This window comes from Salarias fasciatus, chromosome 12, assembly GCF_902148845.1.
Source record: "Salarias fasciatus chromosome 12, fSalaFa1.1, whole genome shotgun sequence".
Taxonomy (NCBI): domain Eukaryota; kingdom Metazoa; phylum Chordata; class Actinopteri; order Blenniiformes; family Blenniidae; genus Salarias; species Salarias fasciatus.
The window spans coordinates 21,067,008-21,094,049 of record NC_043756.1 but is presented as its reverse complement, the minus strand read 5'-3'; the positions used below and the strand labels follow the sequence as shown (position 1 = coordinate 21,094,049).

At 42.4% G+C, this 27,042-nt stretch overlaps 1 protein-coding gene across 2 annotated transcripts in view; it reads right to left on the bottom strand.

The window, feature by feature from the left end:
* Positions 1 to 26,687, bottom strand: part of atosb (atos homolog b) — a 30,233-nt gene extending 3,546 nt beyond the window's left edge. The window contains exons 1-6 of one of the 2 annotated variants that reach the window (XM_030104728.1): positions 26,376 to 26,687; positions 6,003 to 6,190; positions 5,105 to 5,280; positions 2,981 to 4,347; positions 1,058 to 1,116; positions 169 to 271 (exon numbers count right to left, since the gene is read on the bottom strand). In XM_030104728.1, the coding sequence (XP_029960588.1) occupies positions 169 to 271; positions 1,058 to 1,116; positions 2,981 to 4,174 (1,356 nt within the window). In that variant the 5' untranslated portion in view covers positions 4,175 to 4,347; positions 5,105 to 5,280; positions 6,003 to 6,190; positions 26,376 to 26,687. Of the gene's footprint in view, positions 1 to 168; positions 272 to 1,057; positions 1,117 to 2,980; positions 4,348 to 5,104; positions 5,281 to 6,002; positions 6,191 to 12,632; positions 13,367 to 26,375 lie in introns of those variants that run through there. The other variant, XM_030104727.1, reaches the window with a different exon arrangement.
* Positions 26,688 to 27,042: the final 355 nt, after the last annotated feature.

The following is a 27,042-nucleotide window of genomic DNA, read 5'->3' as shown; positions in this document are numbered from 1 at the left end:
TGTAGGTCTTTATGCTGTCTCTGCATATAAATACTGTATTTTGTGAGTTATTGCTAAAAATATGTGGAAAAACTCTGGAGTTAACAACCTCTTTGAATTTTGGATTGTATATCTTCCTTGAATATCGGGGCCTTGTCCTTCCAGCAGTAAAGGTGTGAAAGTCCGTACCTCAAAGTTACCGAGCAGCGACCTGCTGATGGATGATGACGGCCAACTGGACCGCGCTGATCGGCCACTGGTGTCCGTGTGCCTGCCGCTGCGCAGCTGTCGGCTGGATGTGACCACAAACACACACGAAACAGGCCGGTGGTTAGTGGTGAAGATTACACTAATTTTGTTTTAGCCCACATGTCGCATGCCTCCTGAGTGTGTCTGAACACTCGGGTCCAGACGCAAAACCCTTTAATTTAGTGGAGCAGAAAATCTCCACAAAGTCCCACCTCCTCCCCCGTGTTGACTTTTCTGAAGTAAATCGACTAACACTGCAATGTTTTCATGATGTGTGTGTGAGTGTGTGTGTGTTAAATATATCGCTCTAGCCTCGTCGGGGTAAGTTTCATTATTTTCATCCTCCTGTTTCTTACTGACACTCACAGGGTGTGATTGGGTCGGTGTGAGGAGGGGCTCTTCCTCACCCCGTAGTCCATGTATGCCCACCTGTTATGAATTATTTATTTTGTGGGGGTGTAAAAACGTCTCTCTCTTTCCCATTCACACAACGATTCAATCTGTTTCACATAAAGACCATAAAAAAATAGATGTACATGTATTTAAAAATCTATTTTACTGACTCAGTGAAGAATTTCACATTGAAATATTTAGATAAAACATAGTAACTGTCCCGCTTCTCTTTTGTATTATATCTTAATTCTGATATTAGCTACATTATTTACTCTCTGTTTTAATGATTCTTTTATCCCCTTCAAAAATCAAAAGTAAACAGGCATGCTGGATAAAACACACCAGCACGCCCTCTTTCATGCTCTTCAACCGGCTTTGGTTTCTTCATAAATCACCCCCCGGACAGCAAAGAATACAAATATGGTGGGTGACTCACCTTTTCAGTCGCAGCCCATTCTTTAGTCGTCTCCCTGATCTCACGTTGTCTGTAGCAGTCTGGAAAAAGAAAGAAAAAAACAATGAGTTTTCTCTGCTATTTTACTTAGCTCCTTAAAAAAAATGCATTTTTTAAACTGAAGATAAACACAAACATATTATTGACTACAACTTTCAGCCACTAGGTTGTGTTTCTGTGATTGAAAACCATTTAAGAAGTTGTATTGTTCAGGTGTCTTTTTTTTTTTTTTTTTTTCCCCACTTACTGAGGCCAGACTACTGGATGCTGTGTCGATCGTGCCAGTGTTCTTCATGTCCAAGGCTGCGTTCCTCCCGTAGGCCACGCAGCTGTCGGAAACCTCATCGCGAGCCAAATCTCCACTAACTGCTAACCGCTTGTTAGCATCAAACCTCTCAGTCATGGTTAACTGGTCATCATTAGTGGACCCTCGGTCATCGTGGCTCTCTACGGAGCTCGTGCTTTGTCAGCTTGTTTTCTCGTCGTCACACTGGGTCAAATCCACGTAAGACATTTTAAAGTGTCATCCGTTTCTAGTTAACAATTACTCACTCAGGTAACACGTCTGATAGCGTAGGCCTGGTTATTTTCTTTAAGTCTTCCTCTTTTCTCTCTCTCACCTAACATATCTTTTCTTTCCTGCTTCAGTTTTTGTTTTTACATTACATATATTTATCCCTTGCCTGTCCTCATACACATACTTATCATCACAATGGTGCCACACCTGCATATGATCTAAATAGTCAAGCCTGCTGTCACCATTCGAACACTCTCAGCTCTTTGGAGTCTCTCCACGCTCAAAAAATGGTCAAAGCCTTTCCAGAACCATTTCAAGCAGGTTTTACGCACATGTTTCTGTATGCATGCATGTATATTTGTGTGTGTGTGTGTGTGTGTGTGTGTGTGTGTGTGTGTGTGTGTGTGTGTGACAGAGAGAGAGAGAAGCAGCACTCCCATGTAACAGAACAATGGTCTGTCCCTCAATGGGCATTATTCTGGAGCTGCTCTGCCTGTTCCAGTGGGGTGTGATAATGAGTCGGCCATGGGTTTTTTTTTTCTCCTTTCTATTTCCCTCATTTGCTTGTTTTTTTTTAAATTCATCCAGTATTCTTAACACATTTTTATTACACTGTTGCCCTTGAAATGATGCTTCCTGTTAATAATTTCTGAATATGACGGTCAAAGTGTTTGAGTACAAATGTGCCCATGATATGTACACTGCAATTCAACCACCTTGCGACACTCTTTATTGGTAGTTTATTAAGTTTACGGATCTGAATGCGGTCAGCCGGATCATCACTCAACACAGCAGCTGTTTAATCTGAACTTGCTCCACTCGCAGGTAAGATATTTTCATTTCTTGTTCGTACCTATGGGGCAACATATCGGGCCTGCCCTCTTGTGACTTCTGTGAAGTAGACTGCCACTAAAAGCTTTATCGTAATAGCAGTAATGACTGTTAGACGTGAACAGCAGAAAAGTAATGACTGTACAGCAGATAAATATAAATGTAATGTGGAAATAATTGTCTTGAGCTTGATTCCTACCCAGCCTTGGTTGGTGGATGTGACAACAAGGTTGTTTGTTGTCATTTTATTCTCTGACAGCAATGTTTACTTGTTATATACTCTTAGATGGAATCTTCCAAACCACTAACTTTGCTAGTTCTTAGCTACATGCACACAGAATCAGGCCTGAAAATGTTTTTGTCAGCTTCCTGCCTGTAATATCAGAGAGTTTTACAAGGTTGCCTTCACAAAAGAGGGTTTTTCAGCCATGTATGATGACATCCTATTAGAGCTGTTAGCTTGTACTTCAGTTTGAACAACTTGTAAAGCAGCTATTTAAGTAATTTTTGCTAATTGAAAGTAAATTCTTAAGACGGGTGAATGTAAGTAGACGAACCTTAGGTCTGTCCCATGCAGAGGGCAGCAGGTGGTTCCAGTAGGGAGCAGCTTTTGCATCGGTGCTGCGGCACGAAGCCGGCCCAAGTCCTGGAGCCAGCAACGACAGCCTGCTTCTTTTAGATGTAGACGGTCCCTCGTCTTCTGAACAGGACTCCCCCGTGTCACTCGGCGATAGCAGCCTCTTTTTGGCAGGCCAGTGGCCTCCCGAGAGTAGACGGTGGCCATTGGTGCTGGGAGTTTTCTCCCAGGAGGCCAGGCCATGGGGTGAGGAGGAGGAGGAGGAGGCAGCCTGCGTGGCACTTCGCTCAGGTGGGGACGATTCCAGTCCAGCATCCCATTCAGTGGCCTCCCCTGGTTCCTGCAGTTCTGAATGATGTGGGGGGGAGAAAGGGCCTGGAGGACTTGTGGGGCTCGCCGGGTTGGGGATTTCATACGTGGGCATTTCGTAAATGTGCGGGCTGGGCTGGCCTCCTGACGAACCATTGCTACAATTCTCGTTTCCGGGGCTACCTAGTGAGAGTGTTGCGCGACCGCCATTCGATTGCTCGGTCCTGGTAGAGCCTCCCAGGGCGTGACCTTGGTCACAGGGATGCCCGTACGGGTCGCACATTGGAGGTGACTTGGGGGAGAGGGGGGCAAATACGTCAGGAATGGGCCTGTCGTGATTGTGCTGAGCTGGGCGTCGGGAGGGGTTGTGGTTTGGGGAGAGAGGGGGGGACCTTGGCAACAGTCCCCCCTCGGAGTCTCTGTGCTCCATCGGTATGCAAGAATATGTTGAACCAGGCCCTCCGGGCCCAGATGCCAGCCCCATCCCGACACCTTGAGCTGGGGCTGGACCACACAGGACCCCTCGCTCCAGTGCCTCCTTTTCTGTCGAGTCCCCCAAATGGGGGCGCTTATGAGTTAACTGAGGCTCATCTAAACCCCTTTTCACACCCAACCGGACAGGCCTCTGTTGGGCTTCACCATGTGCCTCTGTAGAGGTAGAAAATCCTCCCAACTGGGAGAAAATGGAGAGCTGGTAGACCTTCTGGAGCCTTAACTCTTCCTGGCTGTAATGCCTGGGTGTCCCGGGTCTGACCCCTGGGTCTATGCCCTGTGTTGGGGATGTGGGCGGAGGCAGATCCCCCTCCTGTGCTGGAAGCTCAAGAGGAGCCTTTTTGTTGGCTAACTCGACGTGAATGTGACGCATGGTTACGGTTACTGGAGGAGCAGAGTCTTATCCAGCTTCAACAAGGTGAAGTAGCTCCTCACACAGGTGCCGAGAGGCAGAGCACAAAGTTCCGCAGGGATGGGACGTCCTCCCGTCCGTTGTTCCTGTGTTGATGCCGTCAGTTGGATTCAAGAAGCTGAGCTGCAGAGGACCTGAGAGCAGCACAGAATGACACTTAGGACATGTAAGTTCAAAAAGAGTAAGTTCAAACATTTAGCAACAGGAGGCGTGGGCTCTGCTTTAGAGTGAACAGAAAAAAAATTGAGAGTGCTGAATATTTATAAGCAACCAGTCATGATATAACAACATTTTATGTTGACATTCTTGATATTTAGAGTTTTCATTTCTGCTGATCATCTACATTATATAGAAATATTCCAGTTTTCTACAGAACGCTGAAAAAAGTTGACAATACAAATTAACAGTATGATCTACAAGCAATTAAGCATTTTCATTTATTCGGAGTATGTGATTAATAGTGACCTAGTTAAACTGATTGAGCTCAGTGCAACCAAAGACAATTCGTTTTTATCTCCTCCTTCCTTCCTTCCTTCATAATGATTTCAAAGAGGTGGTGGTCCACTGATTGTTGAGTCTGACACACTACCTTGACACCTAAAATGCTACAGTATTATGGCTTCATTCAGTGACACCATGTTGCACGAGCAAACAATCAAAAGTAAACCTTTTCTGTCTCAAAATATTTCTAGTTTAACCCAGAGAGCAATCTGACAATTTTGTTGACATACTGATTTGATTTAACTAACAACAACAACAACAACAACAACAACAACAACAACAACAACAACACCACTTCCTCTCAACTTGATGTCAAAGTGACACAATGAGGAATAAATTTAATTTAATGCATGAAAATTGATTGCCTGAATTCTAGGTCTAAGCTCTTACCTCTGTGCTCGGCCTTGTATAATAGTGTCCGCGTGGACGAGCTGAATCTGGCACAACATCTGAAAGCTGTGTCTGAAATGACCTTCTACAGGAACCCGCGTATCTCCATGGCAGCTGCTGCGAAATGACGCCAACATCCCAAGGCATGTAATCGGGGAAGGAGGTCTGCACAAGATCTTAAATAAGAGGGGTAAATATAAAAATTCTCCTCAGTGACAGAATAAATCAGCAAACGGTTTTACAGGAATAATATGACATTAATTTTTTTGGTGCTATAATATCAAGAAAAAACTGAAAGAGCATTTACAATAATAAAAATACGTTTTTTATGCAGGAATTTACAAGCACAAAATATATACATTTAACTTGATAAAGTGATTGGTACTTGCTTTCAGCTATACTGATCAGAAATAAATGTATGGCCTGCAAAACTGTCATTGAAATGTTTTCAGTTTTCAACGACAAAGCACATTTAATGCTACTGAAATTAAAGAACTGAAGTTTTCAAAGTGTGGGAGGATAAAGACGTTGAACCGCATTGCTTGCTTTTGCAATGGTGGCATGATACAATGCTTCATTTGTCTTGTTTGGTATCAACATGATGATGGAATCTACATGGTTTCATGCTGTCATTAGCTAATACCCGCCAGTGGAACATCATCAGAAAGTAATTGTTTCATAGTTTCATTTCATACTAACTTCACACTTCACTCCTTTCTCACAGTAAACACTAAAAGGTTATGCAACTTGTACTGAAAAGGTTAGCAAACCTGATGATTGCATGTTCTTGGTTTGCATGTGCTGCACCTACACCACTCATGAAGTTCTCTGTACACACTTAAAAACAACTGTAGAGGAGTGCCCTGCACAAATGATCATAATGAAAGTCCAAACTTACCACAGAAGTGGAGTGTCAGTGATGCAGGAGGTTATTTGAAGGTGAATATTTCTGAGTCCAGGTTGGTGATAACTCTGTCGGGGCTCCCTCTGTGATCGGCCGAGAGCCAAACACGCCCTCCACGGTCACCTGGGCGTGAGCTGAGGCATTGCTGTGGCATCATGGCGGTGTCATTCCACCCAGAACTCCTGAGGAGGCAGAGAGAGGACGTCACAAGCGGTTCTACACACAGACACTTAGCTGAAATGCACATGTGTTCACTCACGCAGTTCACACTTCCTCATAGCTAACCATTTCTAAAAAGGCAGCCTGGAGACTATGTTCCACACGGTAAGAGAGTCACTATTTGAATCAGTTACTGGACAACAAATAACACACCATCAACCAATTTTTAAATTAACCATAATTACCTAACAAATGAAATGACTCTGCCAGCATTTCTTTTTCTCTCTCTCTCTTTTCAACAAATGCCTCCTTCAGCTGCAAATATTCTTCAATCAAACAAGGATGAGTCAGTCTGCCAGCTAACTTGGCACTAAATGGTGAGAGGCCCAGAATCACATCCAGTTTCCCAACCCACTTGGACCAGAATTTGGGAATGTAGGGTGGGGTGGGGGAGCAAAGTGAGCTGTCACCGTGGCAACCAGTAGCCCAAGGATAACAGCGCCTTTGTGCTTGGCTACAAAGAGGGAGAAAGACGGGCAGAGCTAAAAGAGAGAGGCTTGAGAGGGAGAGGGTGGTGGGGTGGAAGATATCAGCAAAGATGCCTGTCCAAAATAAATAAACACCAGCAAAATGGCAGTCCTTTATTGGATGAGTACAGTCACCCAAGAGTTAAATCTCACTGTGATGAAGACCTTTGCTTCTGCTCACTTGAGGCAGGCAAAAGATTTGAAGGGACTGTCTTCAACTTTAAGCTCTGGATGAAATATTTAACACCCTGCTGGCACCCACATCAATCAGTAACAAAGAGGAATATAGTTAGTTCCCACCAAGTCTGATGTTACAGCAACCGGTTACTCCACCTGCTTGCATTTCCCCTGAATGCCGTGTGATGAAACAGTGGTGACGCATGAAGAGATCCATTACGTACATAAAAATGACGACACTGCATGAAAGATGAGGCGAGAGGGGATCATCTGACATGAATGTGTCCATTTTCAATGGGACTGAAGCAGAGGAGCCCAGCGCAATACTGATGTCAAATGTTATCCATTAATAATAAACATATCTTCGACATTAAAAGCTTGGATCTAATAAAGTTTAAGACCAATAAAACATAGTCACAGACTCAGATGATGTGGCAATCACTTAAATCCCATACTTGACTGAAAAGAGACTACATGTGGAGTTTTAAAATTGAGACAAGAGGCAGGAGGAGTTGTGTGGTATTAAGAAAAACAGCTGGTGAAACCTAATTGGGTTAATTGTAATCAGTCATGTTAATGACTAGGAATCGAAACAAGGACGACTCTTTTATATGCAAAGGAGGGATTCATCATTGTGTAAAAGGCAGAAAAAGACATTTCTCGGTGGGATTTGCAATAATCCTATGGATTTCAATGACTATAGCACAGCGGTTTTCATAGTGTTGGAGAATGAGCCCCATCTAACAGAAGCACCCTATTCAAAAGCATGTAAGCAAGTTTATTTTTTAATTTTCATTAGTCTCTATACCATTTATAAAAACATGTGCTTCAATCAAATTGTGTTTTTACACATTTTTCTTTTTTAATTGGCTTTTTACCCTGAAGAAATTAATGTGAAAAAGCAAACTAGGAAAAGGCATCAACAAATTAGCAATTACAAAGGGTGGGGCTGGGACGGCAATGAAAAATGTAACCACATTTTGTACTACTACCAATGGTTTCATAGTGTAACTGACAAAACTGACAGCTTTGGCTGAATAAAATAATGTTGAAATGGATTTCATTTTTATGTCTCTGTTAAAAGAATACAACCTTTCAAAAGAAAGGAAGATCTACACAGAGGGGCAAGAAGCAGGAGGCAGATTTGACCTCCACCCCCCATATCCAATATAAACTAATGACACCCAGCTATCGATGAAATGGTATATCACCAGCTAATCATGCCTTTCTGCCACACCATAGACTCTCACATGGATGTCAGGAGCGGAGTCCTTGTCACCTGTAATGACTCACATGACATATGGTCCCTGTGCCGTCACACAACACCCCCTTCGGGAAAAAAAAGGGCTGCACAGATTGAGCAGAAACCCATGAGAGCCTCTTCTCACACATTTTTACTTTTAACCAAACAACTTGCACGGTCACCTGCAAATAAAAATAAATCCATGTTTTCCCAAAATAAAATCAATTGAGTAGTAATGATTTTTTTTTTAATTCACATCACAATTCAATAACACATTATATGCAGACATTAAGTGAATCATTAAAACTTTCAACATCATACTGACATGCTGTTAGTAGAGGAAGGTTAAAATAAATTAAAAAAAATTAACTGGTCATTAATTACTGTGGTACGTTTTGTGGTACTATTCATTGTCAAATGCTGCTAAATACAAATGCAGTTTTCTTATTCGCTTGGAATATTATGATTCTGGCTTATTCTGGCAGTGAAAACGCTTCAAGATCACAGAGAACCTGACGCATATAAGTTGCACAAGAACTATATGTTGACTCAAAACACACCAGGAAGCACCTCTCCTTGGAAACAGTGAGTTGGGGGTGGGGAAGAATGGGCGAAGAGTCAGCAGGAGTATTTATAGTCAGTGCCCGTATCAGAGCTACGAGCAGGACCCAGAGGCTCTGTGCTAGGTCCAACTTGATTTCTGACCTTGTTCTAAACTGGCTGTGCAGAAACTGCCTGCATGGCCTCCTTTTCAGGCCTGGTCCGGTAGGAGGAGAAACACTCTGGCTTCACCCCAAGAAATGCTCCAGGCGGCTGGGTGTGTATGCCAACTACGACTTGCTATCTCAGGAACTCTCTTTTGCTGCATTGCTGAACACTGTAGTATCTATGATAGACTCACACTACTCCTTGTGACAATGCTCTCCTGGTCATGCTCGGGCTCTGCATGCACAATCTGATCTGACTGAAACACACATGACTTGCTCATGCAGCTGTGTGCTACTCACATAACTGAGCTACGTACAGAACACATAGTCAAGACTGCCTATTAAAATCCACACACTTGAAGAGAGGAATCCATTGCTGACAATAAGTAATGAGAAGGTAACGCATCATTGGCTGGCCAGGTGCAATCTCGACATAACATCTGGAGGATTGGAACAAAGAAAATCATTGAGATAGACGCTGGGCGAGCCGGGAAATGGTGCGATGACAAAATAATGAATTAGAAACACCTGATAGGTAGCAACAGTCACACAGAGACAGATGGACAGAGACAGAGAGAGGATAAGAGGAACCATCAGAGAGAGGGGGACTGAAGCCCAGACGAAGACCTTGAGGAATGTAAAAATAGAGCAGAAGTACAAAGAGGCTCACGAGTGTCAGGGCCAACTAAAGAGTCATTAATCAGCTTTTAAAATATAAACATATACCATCTTTCAAAATTAGAACCTACTGAAACAATAAAGTAAAACAAGCCATGAATCAATCACAAGCAATACAATAAGACATTAGCTCAACTTCGGACTCAAAGTTTTTGGGGGTGAGAAGAAGCCCAGACTAACCCTGTTTATTTATTTCCATCCAAGCTTTAATCAGCATGCACCATGAGGACGTAATACAACGTGCACTGAAAACTGCCAGACCTGTTTCAAAGCTGCGATCAAGAGTGAAAGCTACCGCAAATTGAACCAATGTTATTTTAACATGAATACTGTTTGAAAACTTTCATCGGCAAATAAACGCTACTCCAAAATTCTGAAAAAAAACATCCTAAACCTAATGCTGTTCTTCATAGGATCATGTCAAATGCATTGAACCCTCTGACCTGGGAATCAAGGGGCGAAGGCATGCTGCTGGGGGGCGGGGGCGCTCAAAAGGGATATTTAGCCTGCAGAGGTGTATTCAAATGCAAGTCTGGGTGTTCGAAGGAATGCATCACCGTCTACACATAAGCCCTATTGTGTGTCAGTGCATCCTTCAGGCTGAAGAAGACTGCGGTCGGGAGGTCAGAGGTCAGCAGTCCCGGGTCAAATGTCTTGTAGCACATTAGGAGGCCCGGGGTGACTGAGTTCATCAAAACGAGTGAAGCGGTGCTTGCAATAAGGGTAAACGCCAAGGAAGCAGCTCATATACATTTGGGTTTATTTTCCATGAATAACCAAATCTGAACCAATGAGATGGAGAAACTTGTGGCCTTGGAGAAAGAGCTAGTTTGAGACAAACGTCTACACACAACAGGCAAAAAAACACTTGTGAAAAGCCCTGAGATGCGGAAAAGCTGCACACATAAAACAGTGAGACGCACTAACGTGTGCAGAAACATGTCATTAGGTGGAGGCAGGCTGCCGCTTCTGACCTACAAACGAGCTCTGAGTAAAATCTATTGAGGTGATGGGGGCAGAGTTCACTGCTAGCATCTATCCACTGAAAGTGTCCTGACATTTGGCCTGTGTATATTCATCACAGACGCCAAATGCCACATGAACACACACACGCACAGAAATTGACACTCCCGTGTACTCCTGTCTCGCTTTCAGCAGTTAAAAATACTAATTTTTAAACAAACAGGAAAAAACACCCAACAATTAAATACAACAATTACAATGACTTACAGTGAGCTTTGGTGACAATGCTTACAATCCTCACCAGAGGAGCCAAAAATACAGCCACTACATAATTTGGACTTTCCTAAACTGTGTGCTTTTTGGCAATTGCTGCTCTCCATCTGTAACTGTGTCTGGGGGAAAACACAGCTGTTCTGTTTACAGCTGTCTGGACTTAGTCATTCCTGATCCAATTCGAGTTTAGATATGCCATTACTTATTATGTTAGTCCCTAATGTTTTACATGTTGTTACAGGTATGTATAAGGTACATCCATAGTATTCAGCTTTGTAAAAGCTGCATTCAATTGCCGCTAGTGAAAAGAATAAAAGTTTCAATCAAAAGCTTCCCAGACAAGTGACAGTGTCTCTCTAAAAGTTACCAGGATGTGCAAAAATAACAACACACTAAATTCTCAAAAAAACTGTGAACATTTTAGATGAAACTTTATGAAACGGTGGCGTTAGCTAATAACACCGTCAAGAACTGACTAACAAAACTTGAGCATTTATTTTTGTTGTACATGGGAAAAAAGAAAAAAAAAATCAAGTCAAACAAATCCTTTCTTCTTTAGTACTTACCACAATGACACCAAACTCTTAAGAGGCAATCCTAATGGTAAAGCTTGAATATCAGAGGATTTAATCTGACAGGGCCCACCTGTCACTTCCTCAACACGTTCCTAACGTTCTTACTGGATTTGGAGACCCTCACACTAACTTCAAGGATTATAGCACATGGCAGCCATAATTACTTTCCCTTTATAAAAGCTTAGTTTTTCTTATTTACCTAAATGATTATAAAATGTCATTTACTTGGATCATTTGTTGCAGTAAAGCATGGTCATCAACACAAGCGCTATTTCAGAGAGGACAAAATGAAAACGACGACTTTCATGGAGTGTGACTGTAGCTTTGAGAGCCACTGATGCCATGTATGGTTAAACACCAGAGCTAAGAGATTCAAGATGAAGGCTCTTGACTGCTCAGGTTAGAGGATGTGGTTCCCTGCAGTGCAGGATAATTGCACAATCAAAAACAAATTGACTGATTACTTATTGCAGACGAAAGACAGCATGTCAAGCAACTGGAGTGAATCTTCCAGCCTGTTAAAGTTCTGAAGTTATTTATTTTCAATCAGTGACCTAAGCTGTCATCTTGAAAGGGCTTTTTGTGAAATAACTCATCTGCAGCCCGTGCAGCTGCACTGTGCCCTCCTCCTGTCCTCAGCCCACCCTTCACACTGAGGCCCAGATAGAATCAGCACAGAGTTAGCAGCCTCCCTCCCAAATGCCCCGATTGTCTCATCAAGTTTTAGCAGGTCCCCACCCGAGCTCCTCCCAGAGTGTGTGTCGTGCCTGTAGGCTGATAAACATGCACTCTCAAACATGAAGTAGAAGAGAAAAAAAAAAGTTGCTAGGTGCTCAACTAACAATCAGCTGTTGATTAGATTACAGGAGCCTGCTGTCCACGGAGGGGATGTAATGACAGCTTACTGTGGCCGTCAGTGTGTCAGTGAGGGTTAAACAAAGACACAGGACAGGTTGTGTTGCAAAGGCAAAAAGCTACAGAAGCTGCGAGGTATAAGAGGAGTGAAATCGATAACCCCCCACTGAGCGAGACACTGTTACAACAAATGCATGTACAGTATTGAAGCTTTGGAGACAGACATAGCAGTCCAAAGTAAGCTGGCTCAGTGACATAGTTGCTGAGAATGCTGTTTGACACAGGGTCTCTCCCTCCCTCTGTCTGTGTATGTTCGCCCGCCTGCCTGCCTGCCTGCCTGCCTGCCTGCTGGTTACATACCCATTTTAGGAGACATTGAGTCATCCGAAGCCAGCTGACAATATGACAGCGATCAACAGGAGCAACATTAGTACACTTGACTTGACAGCAGAAGTCGTAACACTCACCCGCTCAGAAAGATGGGCTTTGGTCTGCCCTCTCCCCTTGTTCCTTCCTCTACTTTGGGTCTGGTGTGAGTGACTGCGCTGACGCTTTTCTTTCTGTCCTCCTCTGCGCTTCTGTTTTCCACAGGGTCAGCCTGCCTGCTCTCGCTCAACTCCTCCAGTTTGTTGTCTCTCCTCTGCTTCCTCCCTCCTGAATAGGAGGTGTCGAGAGAGACCAGCCAAGTCGTACTGCCTCCCTTGGCTTGTTTTGTCAGGATGTCCAAAAAGCCTGCACTCGTGCTCGCTCTCTCTGTCCTTTTTTTTTTCTTGTTTTCTTCCTGTCTACCTCTCTCCACCCTCACTCACACACACAAATCAAAAGCCCATCAACAACTCTCAGCCTCCATTAGTCCCGCCTGTTCCACCCCCCTTCTCAGGCTTCCCCTTTCCTCCGTTCTCTGATTTGCGCACCTCCAAAGTATCTTTGACACAAAAGCCCCTTCTCATGCTTCAGTTCCCCCTCGACTCCCATTCCTCCTCTTCCTCACCCTCTCTTCCTTCCCTCTATCAGCTCTCAGGCCCCTCCTTTGGAGCGTTCTCGCTATCCTACCTCCTCTCTCTGTGTCGATGTGCATGTGTGTGTGTTGGTTTCCTCTCAGCTGATAGAGCTAGGCGTGCTTTGCTCACTCAGCAGTGAAGGCATACAGGGGAAAGAAAAGAAGGGGGGTGGATGCTGCTTGCTGATTGGCTAGAGAAAAGGGGGGTCAGCTGTGCAGGCCGAAGTCCTGATTGGCTGCGGGGAGGAAACAGTGAAAGGAGGTATGAGGCGTGCAGCAGCTCAAAGCCCGCCCACCTGCTCCTGCTTGGCCTGTTCAGCAGACGTACAGAGGGGGGAGAGTGTGTGCAAACTGTGCGTCATGCTTTGTTTGCCAACTTTACCTTGCAGTTGCTTCAAAAAGTGTGCAAGTCACTTTTAAGCATCTTTCATGTTTAAGGTGGTTTCTCAGTCGTTCTTCCTGTGTGTCACTGTTTTGCTTTTGTTTCTTGCTGATGTAACCTCACAACTTCCTGTGAGACATGAATAAAGTAGCTCCTCCTGTATCTATGTGCAGTTATGTGTTTGTTCAGGAACAAGCAGCTGTGAGAGCTGTGCATGATAGGATACAAACATCTATGCATTCCAATCTCCCCCTTTCTTTAGTGTCTTGTTCTCTCTCAGTGTGTGTGTGTTTGTGTGTGTGTGTGTACAGTGCATACACAAGCACAAAAGCAGGAGGCTTATCGGTAGCTGGAGTCCAGATACAGAGTGGAGTACATGTGAGAAAGTTTATCAGCTGAGCACCAGGAGCAGTGTGTATCAGCAGTGTGTTTGCGTGAGTATTTTGGCATCTGTGAGCTAATAAGGAACAGCACGTCGGCTACGCAGGAACTATTTCAGAGCGCTGTGGTTAAAGTACACACAGAGGAGGCAAGTGCATCGCACGGTGGTGTGCATTATCTTGTCGCAGCTGCAGGAGATTGTGCAGTTTAAAGCACTTTGCGTTAAGCACATGCAAAACAGACAATAACATATTTTGTCAGTGAACAATTAGGGCAGGTAAAATGGATGCAATAATCTGTAATCTCCTGTTTGATTTCACTTAATTTTAAGTAGTTTTTTTTCCACTCGTCACTAGTTACAGCTTAACTGGTGCACTGCATAATAAGTTACTGATTAAAGTAACCACTAAGATTGAAAAGTTGATTAGGATGTTGTACTCTAATGTGTTCAAATTATAGCCGACACAGCAGCGAAGCGTGGGATCGGTCTAATGACAGATTCAGTCCTTCATTTCTACTGAAGTTACATCATTTAGCTTGAGGTCACATGATAAAGCACACATCATTATGGTTTGTTGATCAGTTATTCAAGTCTGTTTTTTTAATCTGTAACTGATTTTTCATCTGAGCTCTCCCTCTTCGAGTGGTATTCACTTTTTTAATGTCAGGCAAAACTCAGCACAGAGAAAGAGACAGGTAATTGACACATGTTAACACTTGGTTTACAGCTGGTTTTTGAATCACAAGGGTCCGCAATGGGCACAAACAGGGATTTGAACAAACAAGCTATGTTTTTCAGACATCAATCCTCTCACTGTGACCAATATTATTTCTAACTGACACATTTATCAGACTAGTTTTGAGAGACGCAGACACAAACCTGCACCTTGCCAGAGTTGTTATCAGCTGTGTGTGTGCTGTCGAGACATGTGAGAGAAAACTACCGGCAGCTCTCTGCCTCTTCATGTGTCAGTCACCGCCGTCCTGTGTCTGCTGATCTATGTCTACCTCCTGCTCAGTTTCCATCTGTGACTCCAAGCCTCTGTTTCCAAAACAAGATGGAGAGTGTATTCTTGCCAGTCACTGCACAGTTGTCATACTGCCACCGTTATAAAGAGACATTAAAATGGAATTTGGTGAGTAATTCCTGTAAGCAGGAAATCCAAACTGATTTTTCCACATGGCTGTGCTGAATTTCACCTGAAGCCATCAGGCTGGAACACTGACGAGCCTCTTTGCAAGTATGTGTCACAATTTATTCTAACTAAATGAACATTTTAGCCATAAACAAACTGCTGGATACAGACAAAATAACACTCCCTTGGATCAGCCTAACTTTTTGAAATAGGTAAAAGCAATGAATTTTTACTCAAATTTTTGAAAGATTGACTTGAAATAGAATTCAGTCATCAAAAAGGTTGTTTGCAGGAATCAGCTAATTGATTATTTGACTAAATGCTACAGCTGAGTTCTGCGTGTCCTCCTATTAATAGATGCAGTGAGCGTATGAATGACAGGAAAGACATCATACTTCCTTTCTTGAGTATGCATGAACAGTATAAGTGGGCAGAAAGAGGTACTAAAAACAAAACACCTCTTCAGCTACGTTTATCCAAATATAGAGCTGTAGGGATCGGGGAGAGAGAGGCGGGGAGGCTGAAGGTAGAAGGTGAAGGAGGAACATAGGAAGACGGCGAAATAAACTCACAGGCAAAAGTTGTCAGATAAGCTCTGTTCATGCTTTAGACATGACGACACATAAAGAAAGCGCAACATAGCTGCAAACTTTGTGTTTTTAGAAACACAGATCTTAAATATGAAGCTTTTTGCCAGAAGAAACACATTAGTTCCCCTTCTGTCCCTTTAAGATCCAACGACAGTTTCTATATATGGGCAAGAAGGGGTGTGTCTTCCTTACTAAAGCCCTTCCCTATTGAAGGGCAATGTGAGTGCAACTGAGGAGAAAGATGCATTGAGAACACACTTGCACACACATACATACACACCCCTTCAAACAGAGTGACACTGATGCAATCTCAGCCCAAGAGCAAGGCAGTGTTTGTTTTGTTGTCTGTATGACAATATCAGGGTTGGATTTTGAGCCTCTGTCTGTCAAACCCAGCCTGGCACTTGCTTTTCTGGGCCTCTCAAACTGACACCAGCTGTTTTGTCAGGGGTTGTTGGGCAGTGGGGGTGGGGGGGTTGCGGGGGGGGGGGTTGCCCATCAGCCTTCATAAACTGAGGATAAGACTGTATACCAGCCCCCGGGGGTGGGGAGACTCCTTGGGAAAATCGGTTGGTTACGGTTTTAAATGACTAGTTTCTGATCTGAGTCTCCCTCTCACTTGGGGAGGATGAAACAAAAGGAGCAGGGGGGACGGGGGAGGCAGGTGGAGGAAGGGTGGGAAAGGAGAGTGTGTGTGGTTGTCTGCACATGGAAAGGAGGGAGATGGGGCAGTGCTCCGAATGTTTCACATGTTTAAAAAAGAGAGGGGCCCTGCCTGTGTGTGTGTGTGTGTGTGTGTGTGTGTGTGTGTGTGTGTGTGTGTGTGTGTGTGTGTGTGTGTGTGTATATAATGATATGGAGAGTGTTGGTATGTGTTCATGAATAGTTTCCAGACTGATCACAGGAAAACTATAAGTAATCATGTCTAGTTCTACAGTAATACTTAATTTCTTTTTTAACTGCATAAAGAAGAAAGGGAATAATGAATTGTTAACTATCACTGTGCAACATTGAATTGGTTCAAACCAACAGCAAGAATTCTCTCATTTAGTGTCTTTCCTGTGTACATCAGGTTGTTTTCCCCCGGTACTCTGGTTTCCTCCTACAGTCCAAAACCATGCATTTGTTTTTAACTAATGACCAAAAATTGCCAGGTGTGTAGGCGAGTGTGTGTGATAGTCAGTCTCTCTGTGTTTGCATTGGTTGCGTCTCAGTTTTTCCTTTTAAATTTTCAGCAACTATGTGTAAGCACCGGCAGAAATTCCTGTTGTTCTTGAAGGTTTCAGTCCTCCACATATACTCGATAGGTACATTGTATTTTGGACCAGGACAAGACAATGCTTACTTGCTTGTTGATAACGCCATGCGTATAATTCCATCGCTGAACTTCGCCAGTATCAGATACTTTTGTGTTTAAGCCTGTCTGCATTTGTTTGCGTCCTGGCCGGAGTGCTATTTTTTTCTATTTCCACAGCCCTCAAACAATGTGATAAGCCGAACTCTCTGGATGGTTATGTTTGACCAGCTGTGTGATATTAAATAAGCTAGTCGAGCTGAGAGAACACATGCCGATTGAGATGAATTGAGAAAAATAAAGAGAGAGAGCGAGAAAAACAGCACTGGTGTTTACTGACTTCCACATTAAAGTGCTGAAGGAAGCAGATCCAGGGTCTGACAACATCTGGCCTTTGCCAAAGAGGAATTATATTACAGTTTAAAGATTTTGATGCTGTTTATAGATGAAAACCATGAATAAAATAAAAAATACTGAAATCGAGTTTTGTATTTGGTAGTTGTTGCCGGCTTCAAATCTCATCGCAGTGTCTATTTTTCCAGCGTGTTTCTTTTCTCACCTGTGGTAACAGTTCTAACAGGTCTTTAATAGTCACCCACCTGATGGCTGGAAATGAAACATTTAAAAAATAACCTTCAATATCACTTTCCACAAGCAAGAATTTCTTAAATCTTGAGGTAGAGCAAGCATGAAAAGAAGCACACAGAAAAGACCAAACTGAAAGCAGCAGGGGGGAATCAAATAGCAAGGGATGACACAATGTAACTATAAATACTGCATAAGTGCCTGAAAGCTGTGACTTCCTCTGTCTGTTTCAAATAAAGGCCTTCATTTAGCCCCTTGCAGCTGGCCTGCTGCTCGATAACATTGTTACATAAAACCCTTCAAAAATGATGTTTCATCCAAACGGACACAGAAATAATACCACATTGTAAATAAAGGCAAAAATAACACATTAGACAATTCAGAATTATTACCGTGTCAATAACATATACTGAGACAAGTGCACATTTGACACAAAAGGCTATTTGTATTCTATAATTAGGAATCTGCTTGGTCAGGTTACGTTTTGCATTTACTGTTCCCTTTGGTTGCCAAGTCATAGAACTGACTTTTGACGTACACATGCCCATTTAGCCCCGAATTCGATTTGCATTAATTTCAGGCTGTAGGCAGAGGTCCTGGTTCAAGCCAGAGCTGGATGAGGCTGCAGTGAAGACTGCATATGTAGCTGCACAAACAAAACACCTACTGTTCATATGTAACTTTGTGGTCTTACACTTGGGGCTGTGTTGGGGTTGTGTCTTTCACACTGTCACAGTTTGAACCTAGATGAAGATGGCTTTACTGTGTTATTCCTTATTTCATCACAAATATGGATTACACTGTAGTTACAGATACATTTAGTTGAATGAATATTAGATTGGGCTGATGCAGTAAATGGCCATAACAGATGCTACTTAGCAGATAAAGAACCATCACAGTAAAGAATTCCTGAACTAATTTGTGTTTTCATTGCCATGTACATCCACTTGTCATTCTGAAATAATGTTTGCAGCGGCGGTTTGTGGCGATTAGATTCTGCAAGAGTGGAAACTTATGTTTCCTGAAATGGCCAGCTATAATTCAATTTCCTTTTGGGACTAATAAAAACTTTAGTGTAATTCTGTTTTCCTTTTCACATCAATTTACTTCCAATGATTAACATTTTCCAGCAAACTAAATTCACAGAGAGATCTCTGAGTCATGACACAAGAGAAAACATTTCTTTCTCCTGTATTCATGATTATTCTTTTCTACAGAGGGCTTTCCCACCAAGATGGTTTTCAGTGCCTGATCAGAAAAAGAAGTTTAAGGTTAGCTCAGTTTTAGTGTAGAAAGATGGGAATAAAAATCAAACTAAAGCTGTGATTGATATATATGAGCCTCGACATATGAAGAAAGGAGACATAGTGCAAAGGAAAGCAGTGCAGAGATGGGGAGGAGTGTGGCACCCAGAGTCTTGGTGACAGGCTGGGCCAGCTCAGAGGATGGAATGTTCCAGAAAAATATGTTGCCTATTCATGGAGGACAGGAAATAAAGCTCTCTCTCTCTCTCTCTCGCTCCCCCTCAGCTCTTTTCCTTATGAGTCCTCAATCTTTCACACTGAATTGGGCAGCCTGTCTTTCCACCTGTCTCTCACTGTCCATGTCCGTTCCCTCCACCCTTCCATTTGGCTATCCTGCCCATCCATCTTGGATCAGTTTAAATCAATTCATCTTTTTCTCTTTCATGCTTGGAGAAACTCGCTCAGCATGGTGGCGTTACACCACTCTGACTGGTTATAGTCTGCGCTGCCATCTGGATGGGGAAGAAGAAAGAAAGAAAGAAAAAAAAAAAACAACTAAAACCCCGCTGTCTTATGTATGTTGTTCACATATATTTGACGAGCTCATGGTCACACTTTTACCAGAAAATCTGACTGATGATTGTCAGCAAAGTGGACGATAGTGAAGTAGATTCCAAAGAATTGTTAAAGAGTTAAAGAAAAGAGGTAAAATACTGGACCTAAACACAAAATTTAACAAGGGCCAAATGACAAGTGTTGAATTTAATTTAATAGCATGCTTATAGACACAATTCCTGAGCGTCATCCACTCTGATCCGGGGTTGTTTCAGAATGGAAGGGACAAAGAGGTCTGGCTAGGGTTAATCCTGAGGTCAATCCAACAAACACACACATATGTCTCTTTCTATCTTTGTGAGGACACTGTCTAGTCCATTATGCAAGCTTTCACTGTCTCATTAAAGGTTCGGATTTCAGTTCCTTACCTTAACGCTAAACCGATCCCAACAAAGCTTCAATAATAAGACATAAGAAAAATTGTATGAAAGTCACAACCAGTGTTAATATCCTTACTCTGAAAGGTGTGAAAGTTAAACTGGTTCTAAGGAAAGACACCCACGCATGCGCGCACACAGTTGGCAAGCAACCGTTATTCATGACAAGACTTGGTTTCAACATAGTTTCTTGTCTTTATTCCAGTTTTAAAATAGAGCTGTGTTTCATAAATCAAAAACAATGAACCATAAAAAGTCAATTAATACAGCAACACCAGGGTGAACACACAGGTACAAAATGTACATGTCAAAACACTTCATTGTGCGTTTTATGTGCAATATATTCTGAATTTTGAGAGAGAGAGAGACACACAGAGAGAGAGAAAGAGAGAGAGAGAGAAAAGCTGGCAGGCTTGGTTATCGTTGTTACCCAAAATGCCTCATACATGCCGCATTAAAATTGGGTAATGGCTGTATTCCAACTGCTGTGAAAATGCCAAAACACTCATATTACATTGATTCGTCAACCCAAATCCTGAATTAACTATGACAAGGACTTTGAATCTGTCACATTGCAAGTCATCCTGATGGAGAAAAGAATTCCTCGACTGAATTTCATTTTTTTTTCATCTGAATGTAATGAAGACATTTTGCTTAAAAAAAAATGTCAGCAAAGTCATGAAAAAACTGCAGGTTTTGTCTTTGGATGATTTTCACTACTTTCTACCTACAATCCACTTCATTGATATTTTGGAGGAAGCTTGTCAAAGAACACTAAATTGTACAAAGAGATGGGATTTCTAATACATGACCATTAAAATCCCAGCAGCTGAATCAGAGCAGCTTAATTTCTTCACTGCTTGTCATCTTCATGTTTGTCAATTAGAAATGCCAAAAGAGATCGTGCCAATGGTTTAGATGTTGCTAAGTCAAAATGAAAAGCCAATCCTTGTTCTAAATGAGTTGCAAAAGACCAGCCAGGCACGCAAAAAAGATTTATGAAAAAGCACACTAATGCAGAGCAGATATTAGCATGCAAATAAAGACACAGATCCTGGTTCATGACTCCCTCTTGTCTCTAAAGGCTTATTAAGCAACGACATGCAGTGGAAGTCTTTGATGCAGGTTGTGCACACCACAGATTCTGAATTCTTTGGAAAAGGGTAAAACAAAGTAATTCTTCCAAGGGTGACAAATATGCAATGTTCCGTGTTTGTTTAGTAGTGAGGAAAACAGGATGAATGACTACGTGGCACAGCAGTGGCACTTCCAGGTGTAGATACCACAAACCTCAAAGCAAAAGAAAAAGAAAAGTCTATGCACGCTGGGGTTTTGGTATTCCATTTCTAACGTTCTTCAATATGTAAACAGGTTTTTGGATACTACCTTAGCATCCTCAAAATAAGAAGGTAAGTCAAATAGCACAGAAAGACAGTGGGCTGCGATGCAAGGTAACAGTGACGAGATGAATGGAACATGCTGTAGAGCAGTGGACAGAGGGAACAAGGCAAGGACAACAGGCAGAGGGGCAGAGTGAGCAGGTCTTAGCCTCATAAGCCCCACGGTGACCTATTTAATGCACAGAGATATATCTATACTCCAACATCTACTCATTAGATCTGTGGCCTGTGTGAAAGCGGTGTTAACGCACTTCATTCAGATGATTTTTGTTCAAAGTGACTGACAATGAAAGCACCCAAACCTCAGTTTTTAAAAAAGTACTAAAATGATGGCAAATATTTAACTTTGATGGCAATAAAAATCAAATGACACATCAGATATTCTTGCAAGGAGCATGAACAGAAAGGAACCTTGACTGAAATGATAAATACCCACACAGCGTTTTGAATAGTGAGACAGCTCAATGTTGAGATTCCAAAAGGCTGTTTTACCACTGAACTGGAGTCAGCAAAGAGCAGGATCCATCATGTTCTCATTGTTTAGCGCAAACGCTGTGAAGTGAATAACACCTAACCCTAAACAAATGAGTGGTGAGGTCTGAGGTAGCTAGGAAGCAGTGCCAATAAAATGTGATGTGAATACCTTGAACACATCAAGGTTCTACTGAGGAGAAGAGAAAAGGAAAAAGGAAACAGCCAAAGAGGGCCGCTGCTGCAAAGTCTGTAAAGAACTGATCGAGATCTCAGGTTCCTTTAGGGTTGGTTTCACATGGTGCCTTGACAGCACTTACTCCCCTGTTCTACTCATATTTTCCACCTGTGGTAGAACACCTAGAGACTGGACAACTCTCCCGTGCATCTCAAAGAGTTATTTCAAGCATCTTTTAGGGCATGATGATGCTATGGGGATTGGGGCCCATGAGAAACACCACCGTCAGTGAGAAGAATAGGAGATTTTACTATAGATGGTGTAACCACAACAAACCCCCGATGTTAAATTCAACCAAAAACATTCAAGGTAATTTTTTTTTTTTTTTTTTTTTTAAAGCTTGATCGCTTTAGTGGCTAAAACTCATTCACTGTGCTCAAAATTGAATTGTGATGAATATATGTGAGCATTATAAGTAACAAACTTGGCTGGATTATAAAAATCATCACAGTGATATTATCGTTGTGTGATTTTTACACACAGCTTTAAATGGGGATTAAGATGACCTTGAATTATATTTCAAAATATCAGTTCAACACTGATTTAAACATACCTCTTCTCAGAAATTAACAACTGAACCAAACCAGGAGTTCTGAGGTCAACAAAACAAAACCACAATCTCCAGTGTCAATTGTTAGTAAGTTGAACTCTAACCATTTACCCACAGATGTGTTTACCGAACCACCAACCAGCTTGTGTGTTTATTTTCAACCTGCTGAGTGTCTGTTCAGCTCTACGGTACATATCTGACAGTCTTGCTTGACAAATGATGTACATGTCCAAGCATAAGCACAGCAAGCAAAGTCAAGCGCAGCCAAAGATAAAACTGTGCAGAACTGGATATCTCAGTGCTTTGCTTCTCAGGGTGTAATGTCAAACCGTGCTGATTTATTCAGCAGGTGGTACTTGCCATCATCACTTCTCCCCGTTAACTTCTTTCGATTAGCTGTGGCACCCTTAAGGTGAGACGTCTTCTACCGTAGTTACAAACATAAACTCAAGACAAGTGCAACCATTTGTACAATTTTTTTATGAATATACATTTGCCACTTCTTTGTTTTCATAATATTTTGCCATTTTTCTGTAATTGGGAAGCACAGATGCATTCAGTTTTGGGATGATTTATTTGTAATAAACAATGTCACCATTCATATTCGATGAGACCAGCATCAATTACAATAGATATTATGAATGATAATTAAATGGCTGGAAATATGCCATCAAATATAGCTGATTTTCTGGGTTGTAAGATTTACACAATGAAATCTGCTTCTTCATGACCTCATTATTATGGTTATTTGAAATGTTAGGTATCCTGAAGCACCATAAAAACAGTCTCCTGACACCCATTTATTCCATCGTGGTTGAATTTATTATTTTCTTCACAGCGATATAAATAAGTTACTCGCCAAACCACACTGACACAGAGTCAGAAGTGCCATAAACAAAGCCCAAAGTATGGGCACACAATAGGCTTGAGGGTTTCTGGGTAAAAACTGGAAAATTTATGTTTACTTAAAAAAAAAAAAACTTCTTCAAACTTCTTCAATTCAATCCAATTCAATTCAGCTTTATTTATGAAGTGCCGATTACAACATGGTCTTTTCTAGACACTTTTACAGAAAAACCCAACAGATCCACATGAGCAAGCCTAAGCGACTGTGGAAAGGAAAAACTCCCTTTTAACAGGAAGAAACCTTTGCAGAACCAGCCTCAGAGGTGGCGGCTTTCTGCTTCAGTGTCAGATAAGCAGCAAATGTCATCAAATTCTAACATTAGGAAAAACTGATATTGAGTTTTCTCTAGGCCTTCATTTAGGTGGCAAAAACATTATTTTAACAGAACATATTGACATCGGGATACTGCTTATCCGACTGCATTTGACTGCACACAACACATCCTGGATTTGCATAAACAATTGACTTACAACAACCACAACAACCTTTTCAAGAGGCAGGGATTTGAAAGATTTTCAGAGTCAAAATGAAGAGCACAATCACTTCATTCTGACATTTGAAAACATAAAATAATGTAGTAAGTTCTCTTCCACTTTTTTCCTTGACCTGTCTCTGTTCTACACAAGAGCTAATCAAGGTGTCCAACAACTTTATTTCAATAATCCGCCGTGATTCTCAACCCTGAATTGAGAGTCCCAAGGAGGTTATTAGATGACGCAAAGAATAAGAAAAGCCTCTGGTTATGCCATGTACTGCCTTCAATCTTTGTGTTTTGATATTCAAATAAAGATTTACACTGGCATTAACAAATGATGAAGAAAGGAAGAGATTTAACTGGGTCTCTATCTCCTACCAAATATGCAAGACATTGCAGAAACATTTTATGCACAAATTATAGCTATAAAAGGAAAGCTGGACTCGAGAGAAGCTATTTGTAGACTTTTTTTTTTTTTAAATGACAGAGACATTGTTCCTGTCACTTGACCGGTCTGTACTGGTTGATGGTGATGGCTTCACTCGCTGTATTAAAATATCTATTCACGAGGCTCTACAGCTATATTTGCCTTAAGCTTTAAACCCAACCCTTAATGCTTAAATAGCTGTTTATTCAAAAGCAGTAATTTAGCTCTTACAAGGGTGGAAGTCCAACACGTGCTTCCACAAACAGTCACTCATACACACGAGAGATCAATATAGCCCCAGAGCAGTGTTGAGTACTGGATCTAACCCACATAATCATCTGTAATCTCAGACATCAAATCCCACAGAGATACATTGGAGGGCTGACAACAAGCCCTCATCAGCTCAAAGCATTTCATGGCCACCCCCACTTTCCGCACACATGTGAAACACTGCCAGGTACACATGCTAAAAAGGAGAATTGCAACCCTAGATCGCAACCACCGAGCCAGACAGCCATTTGTTCAAAGGTACATAGTTATGTTGAAATGACACATCAGTAGCTGGATGAAACTAGAATACAGCTGAACAGACAATCTAAGTAGAGATATGACTATGTTAACTAGGATCTAGTCTATTCAGAAGGATTAAGAAGAAACTCAGCTCCAGTTAGCCTCATGTGAATGAGAGTGCATTCAAGTCCTGAACAGCTTAACAAGATACCATTTGCTACATATACATCCATGAACAAATATGCAGTCCCTCATGACCACTCGACCTCTAAACTCCATGTACTCACAAAGGTTGGAGGCAAAGCTGCAATGTTTTCATTCAAAGGTTAATTAGCCCAGTCAACATGGAGGATTCCTGAACTTGTTCGCTTTTCATGCTTTCACCCCCTCCACTTTCCTTTTACTCTGATATAAGAAGCCATCTTCATAAGAGACTGAAAGTGCCCCTTCTTTGTTTTTATGTTCCCTATCTGATTTTGCATTTTGGAAACTCATGTGGACCTGTGTGTCCAGAATAAGACGAGCCCAGACCTTGGCCTTATGCACAGAACACACGCACACCTCTCCTTCAGGGTCGGTTACAGCAAAGATCTGCATGACGTCACACACAGCTGAGGACAAAGCCCACTGCTTTCTAACAGACAGAGAGGTTGATGGAGGGGGAGCTGGCAGATTGAGCAATGCATGCACAAGCATAAAAAGGAGACATAAAATAACTTGCAGCTGGGTTTGCTACTGCAAAGTATGTGTTAGAATGTGCAAAAAACCTTCCATTTGCATCCATGTGAGACAGCTGGTAGATTCCCATAAGCACATGTGAGTGATGCAGTGTGAGACTGCCTACACATGTGCCTAATGTATATGTCAATGCATTCATGCACTCCCCTCTCAGCACATGCAGGGGGTGGGAACATTGCACATGAGCATAGTAACAGTGTAATAACAGGCTGCATCACCTATATATCCTGCATCTGGTGCAACAAGGGTCCAGGGGCAGCAGTAATGTGTCGTTTGACTGCATGATGCAATGCAACTCTCAATTGCAATCCAAGGGAACAATCCACCCAATGCTCGCCCTCTGTCCTGCAAAAGCTTTCCAGTGTTCATCACCATTCCACCCGCTGAGCTACAGTCATAATCTCACAGATATACGCCACTGCTGGCTGATCCCTCCTTGTTGTACAGGCCACCCATGCACAATCCCATGAGAGCATGAGTATGCAGATGCAACACAATGGGCTAATTTACCACATGCATGGAGGAAAATTGAGCTCTCCATCACGTTGTCCATATTCAGCGTTATGTGTGCTGTATGCACACATAAAGAAAGTGTGAGGAAGGCAGACAAAGCAGGGGAACGCCCCCTTTACACCCTGCAAGCTACTACCAGGTCATCATCTGGTTTAAAGCTGGATTCCTCTCATTCCCGATCCGAAAAATTATAACTGTATGCAGCTGTCGTTTCCTAGAACACCCGCTGGCCTGAAAACATTGAAAAAGTACAGAATAAACTACCAGGGGCCTTTGTTTAACCTCATTACATCCTGAAAGTGCGCACGACGCTGATAATTTAGCAAAAAGGCTTATCGGGGAGCAAACGTGAGGCTCTGACGGGGGTGTTGACTCACCTCGCAGAAGAACAGAGGCAGTGGGGCAGGCGCTGTGGAGTAACGCGTCTCTGCTGCTGCTAGTTTGGCCTTTTTGTTATCTGTGCTGCGCTGACGGCTTCCAGGTGGCTCACGTTTTCAGCTCAAACTCCTCGCCTTGAAAAAAATAAGATAAAATAATAAGACGGTGGAGTTTGTGTCGTCCTCCCGCTCTGTTCTGCCACATAGGCCGGCTGTTGGCCACCTTCGCTCCGTCCCTTCCTCTCTCTGAGTCCGTCTCTTGTCTCTCTTTTTTTTTTATGCTCGCAGCTGTTTTCGTTGTTTCAACCTTTCTGGCTGAAATTCCTTCTCTGTCCCTTTAAGCCACATCGTTTCCGGGGTTTGCTGGAATTTATGGAGTGGGCGGGGCTTCGCGACCAGCTGAGCTCCTGTCATTTAACCGATTGGCTGCTTCCGCTCCTCTCAACCAATCAACGTTCGGGGACAACGCTTTCTCTAAAACATGCTAATTTATGCGAGAAGCCTGCTTTGTGATTGGCTGGTGGATTACCTCCAGTCCCTCCCAGTACACGTGCTTTTTCTCCCCTCCCAGTCTTTAAGTGCCAAGGATAGCTTTTGTGCTGCACATATGACAACCTCTATATTCTGTAATCCCTCATCCTCAGCATTGTACAGATCATATACTGAC